At 41.8% G+C, this 18,582-nt stretch overlaps 1 protein-coding gene and 1 non-coding gene across 2 annotated transcripts; both read right to left on the reverse strand.

The window, feature by feature from the left end:
* Positions 1-4,610: 4,610 nt before the first annotated feature.
* Positions 4,611-4,682, reverse strand: trnaw-cca. Its single transcript has one exon. It is a non-coding gene; the product is annotated as a tRNA-Trp (tRNA).
* Positions 4,683-5,761: 1,079 nt separating this feature from the next.
* Positions 5,762-18,466, reverse strand: cul2 (cullin 2). The gene is made up of 21 exons (XM_037079348.1): positions 18,313-18,466; positions 17,059-17,197; positions 16,590-16,692; positions 16,376-16,470; positions 13,198-13,303; positions 12,871-12,953; positions 12,307-12,403; positions 11,954-12,064; positions 10,351-10,513; positions 10,126-10,250; positions 9,610-9,717; positions 9,412-9,471; positions 9,182-9,310; positions 8,886-8,972; positions 8,486-8,638; positions 8,255-8,332; positions 8,081-8,147; positions 7,603-7,805; positions 7,328-7,429; positions 7,110-7,226; positions 5,762-6,568 (listed from the first exon to the last, which is right to left on the reverse strand). Exons 2-21 carry the CDS (start codon positions 17,175-17,177, stop codon positions 6,437-6,439), a joined length of 2,238 nt encoding a protein of 745 aa, XP_036935243.1. The 5' UTR covers positions 17,178-17,197; positions 18,313-18,466; the 3' UTR covers positions 5,762-6,436.
* Positions 18,467-18,582: the final 116 nt, after the last annotated feature.

The following is an 18,582-nucleotide window of genomic DNA, read 5'->3' on the forward strand; positions in this document are numbered from 1 at the left end:
TTGAAACAGGTATTGCATGTGTTGGCACACTTGGATTTGTTTTGGTTTTTTTTTGTCTGTGTCTTCCTGGATGATTCAGCACATGGGAGAGATAGACAGAATGGGACAGCTTAAGGAAATGAACTTCCCAGCAGGACCAGTTGTGAGACCTTCATCCACTGTGTTTACATGACACTCAAGAAAACCTTAGTTTGACTAAAATCGGACCGGATCGGATTTCTCTGGTCGAATTAAAACTCCTAGATTATTCGATTGATAGTCGCATGTATACGTTCCATCAGATCGGATTCAGATTTTGCATTCTGTGCAGGCTTGAGATTTTTTTTCCCAGGGCCGTGAGCCAGAAGTAGAAGGACGGAAGCGTCTTTCCTCCAAAATAACCGCAAGCAAGAGCACCACTGTGCATTTAGTTTGTGTAATTATCATGTACAGCATCTCCAATGCCGAGGCAGAGTTTGTTGCTGCTGGTGACGCACAGAGGTCAGTCGGAAGTGGCTCCACTAGTTGACACGGGGACAGCGCCACCAATCGTACCAATGCGTGTTCAAATCGTACAATTGCAGTTGTCCGATTGAGTAGCACAGTCGAACCATGGCTGTAATCCAACTAAGCACGTAAACGTACCGACTGATGGAGCTGCCGAGAACTCACCAAGGCCGGATCTAGATTAATTCGAGCTGCAATTATGGCGCTGATAGCAAAGCATAATGTTACGTATACGACTTTAATTATTGAACCGCGGCGCAAAATAGGAAACGGGCCCGGGGCCGGATCTACGCCGTGACCCAGTTTGAGCGATAAAAGCTCCAACCTTTCTGTGGAGCTTCACTCTTCTCCCCGCAGCTCTTACTCTTTATGATCCAACGCAGTCCAAGCCAGTGAACACCAACACCAGCGCAAGATCTGTGCACAGCCCCCAAACTGCACCGGGCCCCGTTAGAAGACGTGTGTGGATTTACAGGGTTTCGACACAGACTAGTCCTTCGGTTTCTTGATCTGCCCCCCCAAAAAAACTGCTGTGCTAAGATGATGAGTCCTGAGCCTGACTCGCAGTGTGTTCTGCTGCACATCAGGAATGCAGGGAGGAGGAGCGAGACGGCGGTGGAGATGTGTGGTTGTGTGTGGTGCTCTGAGGTCCGGGAGAAGTACAATTACAGCTAAAGTTAAAAGTGAAGCCCCGGCCAGTTTTTCTTCTTCTTTTTTTTTTTTTTTTTCTCTGCCGCTGCTTTGTTCAGATGTAATTAAATTACAGCTACATGTAAAAGAAAATAAATGCTCCACGTCACGGAGCCTGTGTGTCGACCGCGTCCCGGTCAAATGAGAGAAGGATTTTGACGCATGTTCTGAAAAAAAAATCACATAAGCAGTGCAGTTTCTGGAGGACTGGATTGGTTGGGGGGGACAGATGAAGGCCCGAGCTTCTGACTGGAAGAAAAGAAAACCTTGGAAGTTTTTAACTTGAACCAAAGTCACACCCAGTTATGAGGGTGTGATTAGCACTTCCCACAAAAAATGTATACTAGGTGGACCTCAGTTAATTTTTTTGAACTGGGGCCTTCTAGTGTGTAAATGCATCCCTGCTTGGATACTGTTGAATTTGCAGCTTTGTATTTCGACCCCCACCACTGTTCACACAAACACAGAGTACTGTGTGACGAGCGCTAGTTTTCTCACAGCTGTGAGTTTCCCTGATGACCCGATGCCGACCCTAGATGACCCTCACAGCACTGCATCTGATTCCAGATAAGAAGGCTGCCCGTTCAAAGATAATCTATAATAATTCAGTAATGGTTAAATGGTTATTTCAAATCATGTCAAATAATTCAAGTCATTTAAATCTATTTAAGACACCCCCCCCCCCCCCCAGTCAAATTACAAGTCAGAGAAATGATTAGGCTATCAGGAGACCTCAGGTTTCATCCCAAATGATCAACATTTGTGCATCCAAATGTCCAAATCAGAAGGTAGCGTGTTCAAATCCCATTAAGGTCAGCTGGATGTTTCCAGTCTTTAAACCGAGTTGGGAATATTCAGACGCAGGCGCTAAAACAGAGTTCAGCAGCCACGACTACTCCCAGTTCTTTCCTCCCCTCAGACCGGATGTCACTCGGCTTTAGCACCCACCATCAAGATCCCAAATTTCTCCCCGTACCAAGGGAACACACGCCTGTAAAAGCAACTTTTTAGCGTTGTTACGTTCACCTAAGAAGGAACACATTGATCTGACACAGTGATCCAGGGTGGAGGGTAGAAGAGGCGTGTTTTTTAAAGAAAGCCTGGCAGTTTACAGCGCTGTCTTTCTTTGCCTCTGAGAGCAACATTCACGTCGGCGTGATTTATACAGGTAGAGCGCCTCCGTCCAAACATTTATACGCGAGGTCTAAACCTGAGGAAATGTTTACTCCTGTGTAAACGTGGCACAAGAAGTGTTCCACCTCCATTTTTATAATTATCGAGGGTCCCCCCCCCCCCACACCACACACACGTTTTCCTGTTTGGAGAGCAGGGCGGCAGAATAGAAAGGAAAACAAAACATGTGTGTTTCTGCATCTGTGTGTGTGTGTGTGTGTGTGTGTGTGTGTGTGTGTGTGTGACGCTTCCCCTGACTAGACGTGCTGAGACTTGGCCCTAGGAGGAGTGGAGGAGGTCCTACCTGACGAATCCTTCTGTCACCGCAGACTTACCTCACCACCGGAGAATCCAACACACTCTCTCACAGTTTCACTCACGCCTGCGTCATTCACTGCATCCTTCCTCTGCCTCCGCCGCCAACCTCTGGATACCAGCAGCTGAAAACCGTGTACCGGTAAAACTCGCTGACAGAACATCAGATGCAGAGGAACAGGTAACGGGGCAGCGTTACAAAGAACATCTGCCCAAAGCCCTTTTGTGCAGATGTAGCTCAAAACGCGTGCAGTTTCACGACTTGAACTGCACTGAGCAACTTTTCACATCACCTGGACCAAATCTCTGCTGATCATCCCACGCCGATGCAAGCCGGGGCACGTGGATCCCCCCCAAAGTGGTCGGCCCAGTTGAAGTTTGATCGACGCCAATTACCAGCCGCTCTGACTGCGCCCCTGACTTCGCGATAAAGTTATTAATAGCTCGAGGCAGCGCGGTCCTGCAGTCGAACCCCGGATCTGACTAATGCGCCGCAACGTGACAAAAAAAAAACAAAAAAAAAAAGTAAGACTTTAAGCTTGCTAAGCCTGAAAACAAACACGGGGATCTGTTCATGGGTTTAATTGGGACATTCTGCAACTGCTCAATTCAAATGTGTGCGTTCATAATCAGTTACACTACAGTTTGATTCCCAGAACCTGTGGCGTTCGAGTGAGCTTCGCCGTTACGCCGCAGTATCTCCAGAAGCTGAAGGGCCCCATCTGCAGGCCCGTTCAGAGTATCACACCGCAGCCTCTCTCCAGGAATCATCTTTGTCGGGATTAGGTCTGGAGCCTTTAATTGCTGTGTGTGTGTGTGTGTGTGGGGGGGGGGGGGGGGGGGGAAGGGGCCCCGGTGCGTGCCTGTGAACACAGCGAACAGTGTGAGCACGGCCTTAGCACTGTGATTTCCCGGATTAACAAAGGCTGCCAGTTGCTGCTTTGCATGCACTTTGTTGTCCCGTGGGAGACGGGTTCCTAACGTTACAGCCCGGTGAGGACGGCTGGTTGCAGTGGACACTTGGAATTTACACTTGAATATAAAGAGGAGGCCGACTTTTGCTCCCAAAGCTACAAAAATGTCAAAATGACACAATTCAAAAGTTTATCTGGTTAAGTTGAAAAAAATAGGTTTTAATTGTACAATAACTGTTTTTTAATGACATTTGTCTGTTTGGGCATATCAGTGTCACACCTCAACAGGTCTCAATACCCAGCAGTCCTGCAAAACGCTGCCAGTAGATGGGATGCACGAAGAAGAGTACTGTGTGTTGGGCTGCGCTCTCACAGCTTTGAGTTTGCCTGGAGGCCGAGGTCAGAACACACTGTGAACTTGTGGCGCGGTAACGTGTCTCGCTCAAGATCAGAAGGTTGCTGGTTCAAATCAAGTCGAGGCCGACGCTTTTACTGCTCTCATCACAAACTGTGAGACCGAACCGCCCTCCACTTACCATCAGGACAGCAACAACACAGAAACTGATGTGATGATGAAGGAAACGCTCTAACCCACACATCACTTCCTCCCTGAGGACACATTTTACTAAACTATCTCATTGCAGTCTGATTTACGGATAAAATACCTGCGTAACAGCAATTTTAAAGAATGCCAATATGATTTCAATTCAAATAAACGTCTATGGCACTCAGCTTCCAGCAGTTTCTCCCATAAGAACCTGCAGAGATCCATCAGTCCTGAGTGTGCAGAGCATCATTCTTGGTGGAAATGCGTGGGGAGAAATGAAAACCACCCGGCTTTGCTGAGGGCTAACATTAATGTCACAAACGCAGTTTCAACACAAGACTGATACAGTAAGCGCGATATGATGGTTTTTGTTTTTCTAGATTTTCATGTGTGGACGGTGGACGTGTTTTGCCCCCGTCAGACAAGCCCTGAATGTATATATTGAAAGATTTCACTATGACATAAGCATCATATTTGAAAAGGTTTGACCCCGACGTGATTTGAACACGCAACCTTCTGATCTGGAGTCAGACGCGCTACCGTTGCGCCACGAGGTCCTGCGTGCATTACTCGTGGAAAAAGTGACTATTTCCTCCATCAGTGTGCTACAGTAGCGATGCATTCCCATCTGTTTATGCATTTGTATGCCCCGTTTAGATCGATACATTTTTTTAAAAATCTGATTATAAACAAAAAAACATGGCGGGCGTGCGTGCGCTAACATTACATGGTGATCTCAGTGATTCGGCCCCTTCCATGCAGATGTCATTGATAACTGATCAGTAACCAGCGCTGTGAGTCTGAGCGTCATGTCTCACCTCAGCTCAGGTACAGTTTTCCTACCAGATTAGCCCGCGGCAGCGCCACAGCTGTCAGAGCAACAGCTGGCTCAGAGGCGCAGCTCGCTGTGTGCTGTGGGAATCGTACTGCGCACCGAACGCGCATGTACGCATCCTGCAGCGCAGCACGCACCAAAAACCTTATTTCTGGTTTCCACTTACTACTTCTAATGTGTTCGTGCTCAGACGACTACACATAAATATTTACATTAATCCTTTAATTTCTTTAATATCATATGATTGTTCGCGTACATTTTCAATGTCCCTTACAATTACAATATATAGACAATACAAAGATTGTTTTTAGCGTATTCATCCATGATGTTGCCTTAATATAGAGCTTATATCATCACTCTCATCCGCCTCAAACTAGTTTTTCCAACATCCAAGATGGTAGTTATAAACAGAATAATAAATTTAGGCAATTAACAGTCCAGATATCAGTGTGAATATGTGAGTGGCAGTTAGTGATGGCTGAACTGCATTGAGCTGCTTCAGTTTCAGGGTCCTGCAAATGTACACATGGGCCTCTACTGTTAGACTGTCATGGCTTACAGAGGCATTTGAAAAGAAAACCAAGCCACTGTTAATAACACACACCTGCGCTTTTCCTACCATGATGGGTGAACAGTGTCTGCAGTGAAAAGGCCTCAACCGGGGCCCAGCGGTTGTTTTTTTTGTTTACAGCTGTTCTCTGTTTCAGCTTGATTCTTGTTTACAGTGCAGACACCAGAAAGAGCAGCTGCAGTATAGTGATCGACTTTCACTCAAAATGACACACATAAACAGGCTTGACAGATTTTTACATAAAACCTTTCAGTGTTTTTATTTATTTATTTGACAAGCAGCAGGATCATGTTTGTCACCTCATTTTTTCTTTACATTTGAAAGTAGATACAATAGTCAGTATACCAGTTTTATTACAATATTTTTTTTCCTAACTTCAGTACATTTAACAAAGAAAGAAAAAAAAAAAAACACACAACAACTGCAAACGTGAGAAAAGAAAGCATGTTTTTAATGTGTAGCCACCAATGTGTCATTGATGTCACAACAACCTCTTTCCCCGCTTTTCTTTTTTTTTCCGTTATTTTTCGGTCAACGGGTATGTTTATCGGCTCTTTCCACAGCTATAGGCATTTTCTTTTTGTCGTTTGACGCACAGGTGCGTGGCACTGGTGATGTTGTAAACAGCTTAAAATCAGAAGGTGGGCTGGGCTGGAAGGAGGGTGGTGGCGTTAGCTGGCTGTCTGACGTGACACGATGACTTTTTTCTTGTTTTCAAAGATGGAGGCACCAGTCCTGCTTTTTAGTCACCGCATGGAATCACAGCAGACAGCGACAGTCCAAAACCTAAAATGGATGAATGAGTCTCTTTTTGTTATTTATTTCATGTTTTAAACCTGCATCTGCCGGTCAGTCACACAGGCGAGTGTTTGTGTGTAAGCGCTCCTGGGCTTGGGCTCTTCTGCCTATGCGACGTAGCTGTACTCGTCTGCCGAGGTCTGGCTTCGCTCGATGTACTGCTTATCGATGAGCACCTCGATGCACTTCTTGATCATGCTGATACTTGGGTTGAACCTGGCTTTGGACTGATTGATGACCTGCACACAGCGACAGTTAAAAACACAGTCATTTAATATTACAAACAAAGCTGCAATAATTCATTGATTAGATGTCAATTAAATGAATCACCAACTACTTCTATCGTCAGTTAATCCGTTTGTGTTATTTATTTAGAGAAAAAAAATGGCCTTAAAGTGAAGATCTTTGGGTAATTTGATAATTGAGGGTGGTAATCTTGGGTTCTGGTAAACACTGATCAATATTTTTCACCACATACTGACATTTTATAAACCAAACAACTGATCGATTAATCAAGAAAATGGGCCAAAGATGAACCAACAATAAAAATGATCATTATTTGCAGAATAACAACCTTTTCTAGACAGATAAAAACATGAACATTTGTATAATGATACATAAATGACCTGAATGCAAAGAAACTAAGGTTTCAGAAAAAAGCACAAGTTTGATCTTGTTCTGAAACTGCAGTTCCCATGAGTCATTTCTGTTTTTGTTCCCATTTACGTCTCAAATCGAGAAATCGACCAAAGGTTTTGATTTGAGACGACCTCCACCCACCTCCTGGATGAGGGCGTTGTGTCGGAGCACCTTGCGGGCCTTCATGATTCTCACTATAGCAGCTTGTAAATACATTTTGCGGTCCTCGTCTACGGCACTCCTCGTCTGCTCCATCTCCTGTTCATCAGATAGATGTGCAACAAGTTTTTTTTAGTCAGCAACACGTCTGCCACACAACAAAGCAACAGCAAAGCTTGAGAAGGATGGATTTGTCTGACCTGTGGTGTGTCTTTCTGCATTGATGTTGTGATCTTGAACTTTGTCCTTTTACTGGTGAAACTCATATTTAGTGAAAACGTGGACTCGGTTTCAATCTCCTCCTGTGGGCAGAGCGGGAGAAAAAGAGTATCTTTCACCACTTGTATGAAGCATAAACAGAGTCTGCTAAGGACTTGACGGGACAAGCTGATTCAACCAAACTTCCCAATAAATACCCATAGCAAATTACAAAACCCCATGCTGTCAGTTGTGGGATGTACTTCAAATTCCAGACCTTTTCAGAGTCGTGGTTGAGCATCTTCACGTCCAGCAGGGACTTGATGGTCTTCTGTAGCTCCTTCTCGTTCATCTGGGTGCCGTCCTGCAGCTCCTTGTAGGTCACCGTCTGGCTGTTGTTAAAGGCCAGCAGCACAGCCATCTGGTAGGTGGTCACCATGGCGACGTAGGGCTTGGACAGGTAGTTCATCTTCACCTCACCTGTTTGACCCAAGCAGACACAGATGAACAGTGGTGGAAGCTGAAACCATCTGGCCAATACCAAGCTTTTCTGTGAATATGCTTGATTGTAATATGTTACACTTCCTTCCATGATTAAACCTGCCCATTTTTCATACTTATTGTTTATTCATGCTGCTCATTTTCTGATCCACTAAGTCCCTCTTTAAAATACTGTCTCAGAAAGATGCAGTTTACATTAATATCTTACATAATTCAGTTTGAAATAGTGCATGTGCGTGCGTGCGTTTGGCTACCTGTGCAGAGATAGTGCAGCCAGGTCAACTTCCTCCCACTGAAGTGCTGATTATAGAACAACTCAAACTGGAGAGAGAAGGTGAAGACAGAGTTTTATTATGCAATGTACTACTTTGATCAATATAGACCTCGGAAACACAAATTCGGCTGTGCTCCACAAGGGGTCAACTCACCATCTGCACGCTCTTCTCTAGTTCTTGAGGGATGGCGAATGTGGAGGAGGGGACGTGTGTGAGGGGCCAAGCTCCTGCCTGCAATAACATTTCACACTGTACTTAAACTATGGATACAAAAAGCTGTGGTCAGTAGAACTGCCCTTATAATATTCTTAGACTTTTAAATCACGTTATTAATTATTAATTTCAAGATGTCAACGTGAAAATAAGGCCAGACTTCCCCCTCACCTGTAATACATAGATCTGGAAGCTGATACCCAGGTCCACCACCGTCTCCTGCGTCTTGATGAAATTGTTGAACTTGTTGTTGAGGTCGGCGCTCACGCTCATGTCTGTGTACATTCTGTGGAGTTTGCTCGTGAACTCGTAGCCACAAGCTTGCTGTAGTAATGAGGAGGAGGACAGTGCATGTTTGAAAAGAGAGTAAAAAAGCAATAAAAAAACAAAAACTTGAAGAACTGTGGGATTTAATGAGTGTGTCCCACAGGACATTAAAAAGAATGACACTTTGTGGGTTGCTTCCACAACTGACTTTGCATCACACACACTGAGCGTTTTAGCTGAGGCTCTAAAGTGTTAGACATACTTAAAGCAAGTTTTTGTCAATCCTGTTCAGCTTTGGATTTACCTTTAGTTTGTTGATCATGGCTTCTTCTGAGTCCATTGACAATGATAAACCATGTATTAACCTCTTTGCTAGCATTCTGGCATAAAACTGAGGAGGACAAAGAAAAACAAGACTTGAAACACAGTTTCCTTTGTGACAATGTTTCTATAAGAAATGACTATTTTGGGACAACTGAAGACACTAAAAATGGACACAGGATGAGGTGAATACGTTTGAAGTATATTAAGCTCAAAACCTCCCTCTTAGTACATTTTCACATCAGAATGTTAAATGCTTGTTATATTCAGCAAAATCACCTTTTGAAAGATGTCCTTGTCATCTATGTACTTGAACACTGTGATGAAGCTCGTCAGCTTGTCCTCCACCTCGTTCTCTGTCATTCCCTTCGCCGACTTTTTCAGCAGATTGTCGCAGTATTTCGCCAGCTGGACGGACACACAAGGAGGGACATGACCTGGTCAAGGCACTATGTATAATACTGTGTCTGTGTGTTTTTGTCTGTGTGTGTGCATGTGTGTGCACCCACCAGTTCAGGGGCTTTACAGATGGACTTGGGCTCCCTGAAGTTCACCACAGACGTCAAAGCCTGAGAGAGAGATATCAAATAAACACATTCGGTCCAATGGTGACAATACATGTAGCTACTTACACTTTGAACACATTTATAAATGTAGTTGTGCACTTACAGAGAGTGCATTAGGTAGTAGTGTCTGGGGTTAAATACCTTATCAAGTGCGCTCATGAAATGCTGATCTCCGTTTAGAACTGTGTTTATCAGCTGAACAAATTTACTGTGAACCTCCAGCACTGACTCAACAAACAGGGTTGGCATCTAGAAAAGCCAGAAAAAGGAGACAAACTTACATTAAAAAATAGAGGCAGAAAATGACATTTTTTAATTTAAGTCAAAATAATCTGTCCATTATAAAGTGACAAAAGGACATTATAATGATCCCAAAACACCAATAATAACACTCAACACAGGACACAGTTTTATCTTGAAACCAGTTGTGCAGTCAAATTAGGCTGCCGTCAAGCCTCAGCAACACAACAACCGGTCATTACAAAAAGACGTTACTTCCCACCCTCAAAGGTATCAAGAAAGAAAAGAAATGATGCGTATTCGAAGCCCTTCCAAAGCTAAAATATTTTCTTGAGCTTGAAAATCTGCTACACTATGTACTATGTAAAAGTCATGTATGCATAATAACACACACAAACACGGTGCTGTAGTACTAACGTTTTCCTGAGAGAGGTTACTGGTGCCTCGGATGCCCTCGTTGTGGATGTGGACCTGCAGCTCCTGGATCATGTGGGGCAGCCCGTTGGCCACGGCCCGCAACAAGGTGTACATGTTGGCCATGTCTGGTAAAAACAACACAACAGAATACAGTGTTTGATCCCATTACAACAACTGAATGTGCATACTGTCTACGGAGCATTAGGATACAGTTGCCGGACTGACCGTCTCTCTTCTCCTGCCGAATAATGCTCTGACACTCCCCGTGCAGGAACTGCAAATGATCTGCCACCATCCTCTGCTGGCATTCATGGATGACTTTGCCGTAGGAGCTTGGGTGCAAGTACTTCCGACATCTCATCTCTTCATCTTTCAACCGTCCCAAAACCTGGGGGAAGAGAAATGTGGAGAGAGAGGGCTTAGAGGGGTTATCAGTTTGTCTCTGCAATTTCCAAATGGTAAAATATACTATTTTTTAAAAACAAAATACTGCAACCTTTAACTGAATGTATCCAAAGTGACATTATATACTGTAGTAACACTGATCTTTATTAACTAAATAGTTGACATAGACGTGGGTTAAACCAACTGTCAACACACATGCAACCAAACTTCAACTATTACTTGATCTTTTCATTTGTTTTGGTGACGTAAATCTCAGCATTTGAACAATTTCACTAGGTGACGCAATGGGAAAAGTAGCAGTTCTGATAAGAGCTCTTTTTCTCTTCAAAACAAAAATGAAAATGAAAACGTGTTTTCCAAGAGTGTATTCAGATTTGATTGATATTACAATCTGTTTTTGAATTCTACATGACCACATTTCTACATCGCATTACATGACTAGATATTTATTATCTTTCCAGCAGACAGAGGTTGCAGAGGTTCCATTTAATAGCCATCTAATTTTACACTTTAAGTTTCACTTCATGTCTGTTTCCGATTAAACTTGATCCATTCTAAATAAATAAAAATAATAAAAACATGAAGCACAGTTTTTTCCATGACTATATTGTGAAACAGAAACGTCTTAATGCTGCTAGAACCTACAATCTGCTTGACTGTGCTTGCTTACTTGCTTAACTGTACAAAACATATGGGCTAGGCCTCATTCTGCGCTGATGGGCCAGCTGATATTTATCAGTCTCCATATAGTTTTGGCACACATCACATTAGGATACCAAAGGAAGAACGAGAAAAAGAAAAATGCCTCCCCGCAGCTACAAACTGGGTCAGATAAGCAACTGTGACTGAGCCTGTCAGGACAGGAGGGGACTCAACTATTCTACGGTGTCTGTTGATGCTCTTTCGCTGTCGTATCACACACAGCCCTAATGCCTGGTAAAGCTTTAATGATGATCCTGTTTACAGGCTGGAGGGGTAAATCTATCAGAGAAATCTGATTATTGCCTGAATGAATGAATGAATGAAAGAGAGAGGGGGAGAGAGAGAGAGAGAGAAAGCTGAAGTTGCCCTGGGGTCTGTGATCTCAACCGTAGCGGGTTAATGGTAGAGCTAATACTCAGATTAAAACTCTTATGTCACCAGACTGACATGACCTGACAGTTCACACACACACACACACACACACATACCCTGGGTGAATGTACACTTATCTGATGAATGCTGGGGGACACACAGATACACACACGTTCAACCCGAGCAAGATACGCAATGTAAGTTTTCATAAACTCGATTCCAACAACAGGCAATGCACACAGAACAAATCAACGCAAACACAACGGGATAACAGTGTTACAGTAGGCCACAGGCGCACATGAACGAACACAACACTCACATACTTGCGTTATCTGTTCATCTGTCCTACCTTCTCCATATACTGTGAGCAGTTGGATTCTTGCAGTAGATTGGAGGCTTCCTGTTTGTAATACTCTCCTGTTTTTGTCAGAAATGGCCCTTCGAAGATTTCCTGATAAAACTGTAAACGAGACAGAGGATATGACCCACATTAGATTTCGTATACATGGACAGATACAGATCTATATAAGTGTCTGTCCATGTGGACAATGCAAAACAATGAGAAATAATGTTGGATTTAATGTTAATGTTGGATTTTTACCTCATTGTTCACATTTACGACAATAACTGAATAAATAGCCTGAGATATAAAAACAGAATGCAAATGACTGCAATCGTCTGGGTCATTATTTGTTGTCTTACCCTTAGTGGAAACTTCTTCTTGTACTGTTCAACATGAACAAAGGAGTTGATGACCCCATGGATTACCTTCTGGTTGGGGTTCTCGCCACAACGATCACTGTAAGACATGAGGAAGCGGAGTTAGATCTGATCTGACTTTTACTGTATGTTTCTGGGTCAAAACAACACTGACTCACCTGGTTCATGTCATGGATTTTCTTGAAAAAATGAACATAAAATACCTCTGTAGAATTCATGGAACTTTTTTTGTTATACGTGTTTTTAAGTTTATCCCTTGGATTGAGATAAGCAAGGTCCTATTAATCAGCATATATTTTCACAGGAGTACTGTAATTATTAGCACTGTTGACACACTGTTTGGTGTAGCTGAAATACCGCTGCTAAATCAGACTATATGTCTATACATTAACAGTAAAAAAAAACAGCAGGAAATCAGGCAGCTTATTAATGATAATTTAAAACCAATGAGTGTACGATTAGAATACCTATGACAACAAAAAGTGCTTTTCAGAAAAAAAAACAAAAAAAACATTGCTAGTAGCTTAGCGTGTGTAAAAAACATACTTTTTGATTTCATTCAGCAACATCCGGATCAGGACAGCCTGAAGAGGCTCAATCATGAGCTTCCTCCACATATCTAGCGCCAACTGAAACAGCAAATGAGACAGCACGTCACAACAGTGTAAACAGATTCTGGAATAAGTCGGTGTAGCTCAATGGTGAAACTCTTGACCTGGGAACAGGGTCCCAGAGAAGCAATCCCACCAATCTCTCCATCAGTCTATGAATGTGCTCTCAGTACATTCAGATAATAAATTTAGCACGTGTAAAAGTGTAAATGTGGAGGACATTTTTTTTTTTTTGTACCAGCACTTTGAAATCAGCCAATACCTCTCCTATCTCCATGAGCGGTTCATTCATGTCCACTCCCCCGTAGCCATACTGTAGGTCTGCTTCTGTTAGTTTGTTCTTCTTGATGAACTGAGTGTTGAGGTACCTGAACAAAGTGAGGGATGAGGTCAACATGTTAGAAGATTAAAGTTGTCATCTAATATTTACGTGTGTGTGTAATATTAAGTTATACCACAACATGGCTGCTCTCAGAGGTCACCCGCTGCAAGTCCATGGTTAGTCATGAGTGTCAGGTTAGCTAATGAAATCTAAAATGTTGAGGATTCCCAGCCAATTAATGACCTAGAGGCAGACATGAAACGCATGTCTTGACACATGTAAGACTTGGTAAAGTATATATAAAAGTTTTGTTTATTTTCTTTGTGTTTTGCTGTTAAAGTTAGATTGTTACCACACATTCTTAAAGATCAAATTCAAGGAGTTTTCGAGGACTTTCCAGGCTCAAACAGCCTTCATATAAGAGCCCAACACTGTATAGTTTCAGACACTGATTAAGGTCAATTACTTTCACAGAATTTATATAATGACGACTAGCGGGCTTTATAGACACGGAGGTTTGAATGTGAGAGCATTTCTCAATTATGTTGTGTTGCAGTACTGGATGACTATGTGGTCTCTTGCCTTCTCTAACACAGCACAGCAAAAAAATATATTGCATAAGCAGAGCAATCAAGATAAGAGACATATTTATGGGTGGAATGGCTACTGCAGGAGACAGACATGCATAATGTAACAAAGCACAGTGATATCAAACTATTTTTTATTTCTATTGTTGCCAAAAATACAAAAATCCATGCATGTTCAGCACTATGCCAACTGACAAAAACTTTCAAGGCCTTGGTGTCCCTTGTCACAGGAAATATTGGATTGTATCATTTCTTAAACCTGTAATGATCTTTTTTTTTCCCTTTTGTGAAAGGAGCTGATCAAAGCACTAAAATCACCCAGCATGTTAACACACAGTTTTGGTTCTCCAGCCCACACATTTACTGTAAGGTTGTGTCGCACTGCACTCATTATCCCTCTGTAGGCTTCATTTTGTGACAAAAAAGCTCAGAGAATGCTACGGTACACGACCTGCAGACAGACAAAGACAACTTGTTGGCTGGAGAACACATTTACGGCAGCTGACAGAACTTATTTAGTGCACCTTTGAGTAAATAACAATTGAATGAAGGATGGGTTTCTATCTCATTCTAAAAGTTTTATATCGCAAAATGAGGAAGATTTGTTTTATACGACTGTCTCAAATTCATATGACTAAAACTCTGATGATGAAATGTATGCACTGGAAGTGTGTTTCAACATTTTTCAAAGGAAGCAAGCAATATATTAGCTGCAGGACAGAACAGTCACAGTCAGATAGATGCCATCAAAGCTGATCTATGTCTGTCGATTCATTCCCAAATGATGTTTTCACAGCTGTGCTATATTCCTCTACAGGGTTTCAACAAGTTAAATTTAAGACTTTTAAAGACTTTTTCAAGACCATTATGAATGCAACTGATGCTGCCGAAAAATAACCCTAAGCTACCGTCTGTTTAACAGAGTTCAAGGAATTAATGCTGTTAGCACTGTGAGGGTTGCACCAGGGCCAGACTTTAGTGATGCTCCAGATGTGAATACAGGGTCTCAGTATGAACTTGAATTTACCAATACATGATCAAAATAACATTAACAGAAACAGTTATACTTATTACTTCCAGAAGCAGCTATATTTTTCAATGAGGAGAGGCTACTCAAGACAGCACACCAAAATGCAATACACGAACTGAGGTGGATTTTGAAAGACTACTGGGTACTATTTTGTGTATTGATTTAGTTTAACCCATTTCAAAGCAAGACTGAAGTTGATAGAACTTTAACTTAACACCTTAACATCGTAACAATGTTTAAGACATGTTAAAACCCACAAAACTGAGATTACTAGATTCAAGAATTATTACAGTTATTGAATAGAGCAATATACAAATGCTTTTTTGATAGACGTGAGACAAAACAGCATTATAATGAAGTACTGTAGTGCTGCAGATATGTCGTGGTCTATGAACCTTAATCGGATGCAAGAAACACATGATCATTCCCACTGATTGTGAGTCATATTGCATCTGACAAAATTAACAGCATATGATTTCTTTCACATGCAGCCCTACTTTTGATGGACCTGCAGAAACCCTACTGTCAGCAGTATAGCAATCATGCTAACTAGCCTCATTTCTCTCCCATTGTCAAGCTGTGACAATCATAAAACACTAGCATCAAGTGTTAAAGGGCTGCTAATGTAACGTCTAGCGTTGAGTACCACTACCCATGAAACCTGGAGATTGGAATATGGATGGAAGGTGTTAACAGTCTGTTTTGACACAGTTGGTACTTCAGTCCAACCTCCACTACCTGATGATTTGTGTTTAACAGCATGCAAACACGCACATGTACATCCACACAGACATCAATTAAGGGAAATGTGACCCTCTTCTATATTAAGAACTCACCACTATTGTGTCACTACTAAAGCCAAGAGGCTCCCTCTCTCTCCTGCTCATGCTGACATAATAAATGACAAAGGCATATGTATGCACAGACAGTCTGGTGGGAAGTACACATAAAAATAGATTTGAAAGCTCTCCAAGGAGTATTGATTTAGAATGAATCAGGACACACCAAATGCCCGTTGGCACTTGTCACAATGATTTTCAAGGTAATATTTTAGGTACAAAAACTGCAGACTGGAACGTCGTCTCTTGTGATAGAATTAGTACGCTTTGCATCTACGGACCCTGACGCACCGTGCCAACTTTAAGGAACGAGCACTGACAAAGACAGAGACCTGCTTTGGTTCACTTCTTCTATTAAAAGTAGTACTTGAAGTAAACACAACGACAAGCTGAATACAGACAAGTCCTTCATTTGAAAAGAGACAAACAAAACAAACTGGCCAACCTTTTTAACACCATTGTGAAATTAAGGAAACAGTCTCATCATATACTCAGCCTTAGAGCAAATCGAACACTGCTTTGTTTTGCACTGTTGTGTTTAAGAAATAAAGGTGGAAGAGGAAAAACATACAGCACTAAATGCTGAATCAGCGTCATGACTCACTGATATGATATCAGTATATGAAGTGAAAACAAAGCACATAAAAAGGCAGCAATGGTACCTGTACAAGCAGTCCATGTAGTCAGCTCCTTTGCTGTACTCGTCCCAGTATCTGTGGTACATCACTAAAACCTTCTCCTCCGATTCCAGGACTTTCTAAAATACACAGACAAGCACGACAGCTGTTACGGAAAGGAGCTTACTGTAGAGATAAAACAAAAAAATAAATAACTCTACATGTTTTTCTTTGTGTGTCCCTTTTTGTGAGCCATTACCTTGTACAACTGTCGGACATGATTCTCTAGAAACACCTTGGTCTCTGTGTATAATCTCTCACCCAAAGGCTCTGGGTATGCAACGCACAAGGCATAAATGTCACTGGTGTTGGAGTTCAGGATAAAATCATGAGGACATGAGTCCCATTATGTGTACACGTAAATATACAGTTAATAAAGATGTAGTATGTATGAAATATGGGATATAGTATGTGTAACGTCAGCTAGTGATTACCTACAAATACATACAAAAAATGGCTGAATATTTCACACAGACATTCAACATACTCAATGTTACACCTTTCTGAAACATGTATGGGTAAATGTACCATCCAGATCTATCTGAATTAAAAAGTCAAACACAAAAAGTGCTATGCAAGCTGCGGATAGCTTTACTGTACTGATCAGCTTGTGCCATTTCCTGTGTTGCCATTTAAATTTCAGTCTGATGCAAGCTGGCATAGGATACGAGAAGCGATCATTCCACGTGGCCCTTTCCACATAATCGAGCATCACAACGGCCTTGATTGTCGTCAGTAGCTTGTTCCATGTCTCGTCAAAATCCACCACCCGCGGCTTCAAGGACATTGTACAGTTTCTCTTTCAGCCTGTCAGAAGATAGAAACACAGAAGTGAGTAAAGGAATTACAAAATGAATAGATGAGTTGCTTAGCCCTTGACTTCAGTTTCATTATGGTAATATTCATCATAATCATATTCATCATGTAACCATCAAACTTCCCACCACGCAGTTTGGACTGTTACAGTAAACAAGATGTTTCCCCCACTTTGTGAGTTGCCAGAATAAATATAATGACCAAAAAAAACAGAAAAAGCCTTAATGAAAATCACAAGACTGAATATTCTGTAATGTAAAACTTTGTTGTCACGTTTCAATTAATATTATTCGTTATACAGATTCGAAAACAGCATTAATAAAGCGGAATAAAATGATGCAGGTGTCAGAACATAGGGCAAAGTGCACATGTGCATCAACAGACATTAGCGTAATAGTAAATAGCCTGCCTCAAAACAGCTGCTCACATTACTATGGTAGCAACAGATGAGATAAACATTGAGCTCAAGTTCATCGAGGTAATACTAACGTTCGTCGACAGTGAACACATATCAGGGATTAATGCTATTCTAGGTGTGCAATTCACCGGCCGAGACTGTTGCATACAATAATAAACATATTTCTATATCTGTGCCAGAAGAATCACAGATTACCTCCAAGTAAGAGAAACTAGGCCCTGTGTTGTTTCTCGTCATTCAAACCAGTTGATTTCACGTAAGAGAAAACATTGCAACATCATCATGCACAGTTTTTCTTGCTCACCAACTCGCATGAGCCGATATTCGTCTTTCAAAAGGAAGCATTAACATCTCTAAATAAGCAGCCTCCTTACAGTCATGATAACGCCAGCTAAGTTAAGGTTACTAGCTAGCGGAATGCCAATCCCAAAATAGGATGGCTAGCTAAAAGGCTAGCTAGCTTCTAGCTAGCATGCTACTTCTTCCTGCTCAAGTCCCACCAGTTTTCAGGCATCAGCTAGCAGCTAGCCAGCTAGCAAGAAGCTAACGATAGCTCAGCTATCGCTAGCAAATGGTCATCTTCTATGCAATTTCCCCACATTTGTACTGACAGTTCGGCAAAATACGTTGCTGTTGTTGAACAAAACATGTTACTGAGGTCAAGCGTGGACTTTAGATTAGTACGTACCTCTGTTCTGTATTTATTTGTTATAAAACTCAAGTTTCTCCGCTGTCACAGGATTGATTTGTCTCACTTACAGGTCTTCCCTACCTCTTGGATTATACCATTGTATTACATGGGGGTGTATTATGAACAGACGTAAATTGGTCATAAAGATTTGTTTTCCCTTTTTACTGCGGCAAAGTGGATTTGATAATTTTTAGATTGTATATAATGTATTTTAAGTTGCACATTTTAATGAGAATAACATTAAATACACACAAATCCAAGTCATGA

The sequence above is a fragment of the Acanthopagrus latus genome, chromosome 19, assembly GCF_904848185.1.
Source record: "Acanthopagrus latus isolate v.2019 chromosome 19, fAcaLat1.1, whole genome shotgun sequence".
NCBI classification, from domain to species: Eukaryota; Metazoa; Chordata; class Actinopteri; order Spariformes; family Sparidae; genus Acanthopagrus; species Acanthopagrus latus.